General features: G+C 46.8%; 1 protein-coding gene across 1 annotated transcript; it reads left to right on the top strand.

Annotated features, from left to right (window-relative positions):
• The first annotated feature begins 629 nt into the window (after positions 1–629).
• On the top strand, positions 630–2,390 carry LOC103718519 (1-aminocyclopropane-1-carboxylate oxidase 1-like). Its single transcript, XM_008807384.5, has 4 exons — positions 630–834; positions 1,047–1,270; positions 1,374–1,707; positions 1,801–2,390. The coding sequence occupies exons 1-4, from the start codon at positions 730–732 to the stop codon at positions 2,089–2,091; spliced, it is 954 nt and encodes a 317-aa protein (XP_008805606.2). The 5' UTR covers positions 630–729; the 3' UTR covers positions 2,092–2,390.
• The last annotated feature ends 329 nt before the right edge of the window (positions 2,391–2,719 follow it).

The following is a 2,719-nucleotide window of genomic DNA, read 5'->3' as shown; positions in this document are numbered from 1 at the left end:
ATTCCATGGAGGTATTCTTTATACCTTATCCCTCCATCTATGAATAAGGAAGAGTTGTAGGCTTCCAGCTAAACTATCATCCTCTCTTGGATGTTTTCTCTAGTAAATATCTAGGTATCCTAAGAATAAGAAGAAACGTCTTTCCTGGGGAAAGAGAGGCTATTCCGAATTTGTCAAGTGGCATATAATTATATGCACAATGTCCATATGAGGTTATTTCAGATGATAGGGCCATTTGCGACTTTCGGACAAATAGAAGGAATGGGCATTCACTGATTCACAGCGTGACCGCAGAACGGTAGTCCCACGCAGAGTCCCGTCAAAGGAAGCTGGAGCCAGAGGAGGCAAGCAATCCGGTCCCCACCCGTGATTTAGAACGTAGAGAAAGGTAGGTAAAGGAAGGGAGGGAGAAATCAGGGTGTGAACAAGGGGTAGATGAGCCTGCAAAGGCCAATTAAAGGTGGTGGAGTACGTGACGGCTACTATCACGAACATTGGATCCAATACGTCTTCCTGAGTGATGTGGGACCGATCCGGAGAGCCCCTTGCCTCGCCTTTTCAGGCCCCCTTTCCAACTTTAATGACCCCCTTTTAATTCCTCGCTTCCCCTGGCGCCTATAAATGCCTGCCCTCTCACCCCAACTGCACCATCGCAGTGCAGATAGAAAGGTAGCAGTGATATATACAAGAGAGAGAGAGAGAGAGAGAGAGAGAGAGAGAGAGAGAGAGATGGAGGGTTTCCCAGTTATAAACATGGACAAGGTAGAGGGGAATGACAGGGAAGCAGGAATGGAGATCCTACGTGAGGCTTGTGAGAACTGGGGCTTCTTTGAGGTGCTAATTACATAGCCCTATAAGAACAATTGATTAGTTGCATGCTTATCATCTTGTTGCACTCTTGAAACTTAACTATCTCCAATGAATGTCAATTGCCGAGGACCACAACAGCTAGTTTTGACATCTCGATATCATCATTAATACTAACCCTGTTCTTTTAATATTCAACTTGTCATATATTGCGGTTCTCAGTTGTTGTTTTGGTGCAGATATTGAACCATGGTATCCCCCACGAGCTCATGGATAAGGTGGAAAGGCTGACTAAAGAGCACTACGAGAAATGCAGGGAGCAGAGGTTCAGAGAGTTTGCTAGCAAAACACTGGAAGGTGCCAAATCCGATGCCAACGACGTGGACTGGGAGAGCACGTTCTACGTCCGCCATCTCCCTGAGTCGAACATCTCCGAGATCCATGATCTTGATGATCAATACAGGTATCCGACCATATGAAACATTGGGATCATGCTAGCTATTACGTTAATTGGTGTCAGCTATAGCTGTTGTTTACATTCGATCATGTGGCGATGCAAATTGTAGGAAGGCAATGAGGGAGTTTGCCTTGGAACTGGAGAAATTGGCGGAAAGGTTGCTGGATTTGCTGTGTGAGAACCTGGGGCTGGAGAAAGGTTACCTCAAGAAGGCCTTCCGTGGGTCCAAAGGACCAACCTTTGGCACCAAAGTAAGCAGCTACCCGCCCTGCCCTCGCCCTGACCTCATCAATGGTCTTCGGGCCCACACCGACGCTGGTGGCATCATCCTCCTGTTCCAAGATGATAAGGTGAGTGGCCTTCAGCTGCTCAAGGATGGCCAGTGGGTGGACGTGCCCCCCATGCGCCACTCCATCGTCGTCAACATCGGGGACCAGCTTGAGGTCTGTAACATCTACTACTACATACGTACGTAGCGGTTGGCTTATAGAGGTTTGATGGAGATAATTAATGATCAAGAGGTTTGGTTGCTGCAGGTGATCACCAATGGCAGGTACAAGAGTGTTATGCACAGGGTGGTGGCTCAGACAGATGGGAACAGGATGTCCCTCGCTTCGTTCTACAACCCGGGGAGTGACGCAGTCATCTTCCCGGCCCCTGCTTTAGTAGAGAAGGAAGCTGAGAAGAAGAAGGAGGTCTATCCCAGGTTTGTGTTCGAGGATTACATGAAGCTCTACGTTGGGCAGAAGTTCCAGGCCAAGGAGCCCAGGTTTGAAGCCTTCAAGGCTATGGAAACAGCAAGCGCCCGGCCAATTGCTACATCATGAGAGCTAGGATGCTGTTGGAGATGTCCACGTCGAGAATTTACTAATTTCTATGTTCCGCATGCTAGCTATTTGTTGAAGGAGAGTATGGTGACCAAATTAAGGGAGAGGTTACGTATGCAAGCATAAGATAAGTAAGCTAGTCTCCGTTGTTAGTTTGGGGTGGGTAGGAGTATAATAGCTAGAGTTGGTTGGGACTCAGAAAGTTCTTGTGTGTTTGTGGTTACGAGCTGTCAAGGACGAGTCAAAATTTCTGTACAATCGCTCAGAATTTAGTATAAAAGGTTGACTGGTAAAGTTAAGCCGACGTTTTATTTTCAGTGCTAAATAATATATTAGCAGCGTTAGCAACCCTACGAGATATATCTGTGTCACGCACTCTCCACTTCTAAGATTGCAAATGGGCCCGGTGATTGACCTACAACCCGACCCAACCTAATTCGCTTAGACTCGATCCAAACCCAGTTTAAAGATCTGTGGGATTTGGTCATGTTCCAAATTTGGACCTGTTTCACATTTCAGATCCGGTCTGGGCTAGTTGGGTTATGATCTGATTCGACCCGATTCAATCTGACCCGACTTAATCCGACATAGGTTATATAGTTTTTGTATTAGCATATGATTGAGCCAA

This window comes from Phoenix dactylifera, chromosome 2, assembly GCF_051530095.1.
Source record: "Phoenix dactylifera cultivar Ajwa chromosome 2, Ajwa_hap1_PhDact_Kaust_v1.1, whole genome shotgun sequence".
Lineage (NCBI taxonomy): Eukaryota > Viridiplantae > Streptophyta > Magnoliopsida > Arecales > Arecaceae > Phoenix > Phoenix dactylifera.
The sequence above is the reverse complement of the archived record's forward strand: the minus strand, read 5'-3'. Positions and strand labels throughout refer to the sequence as shown.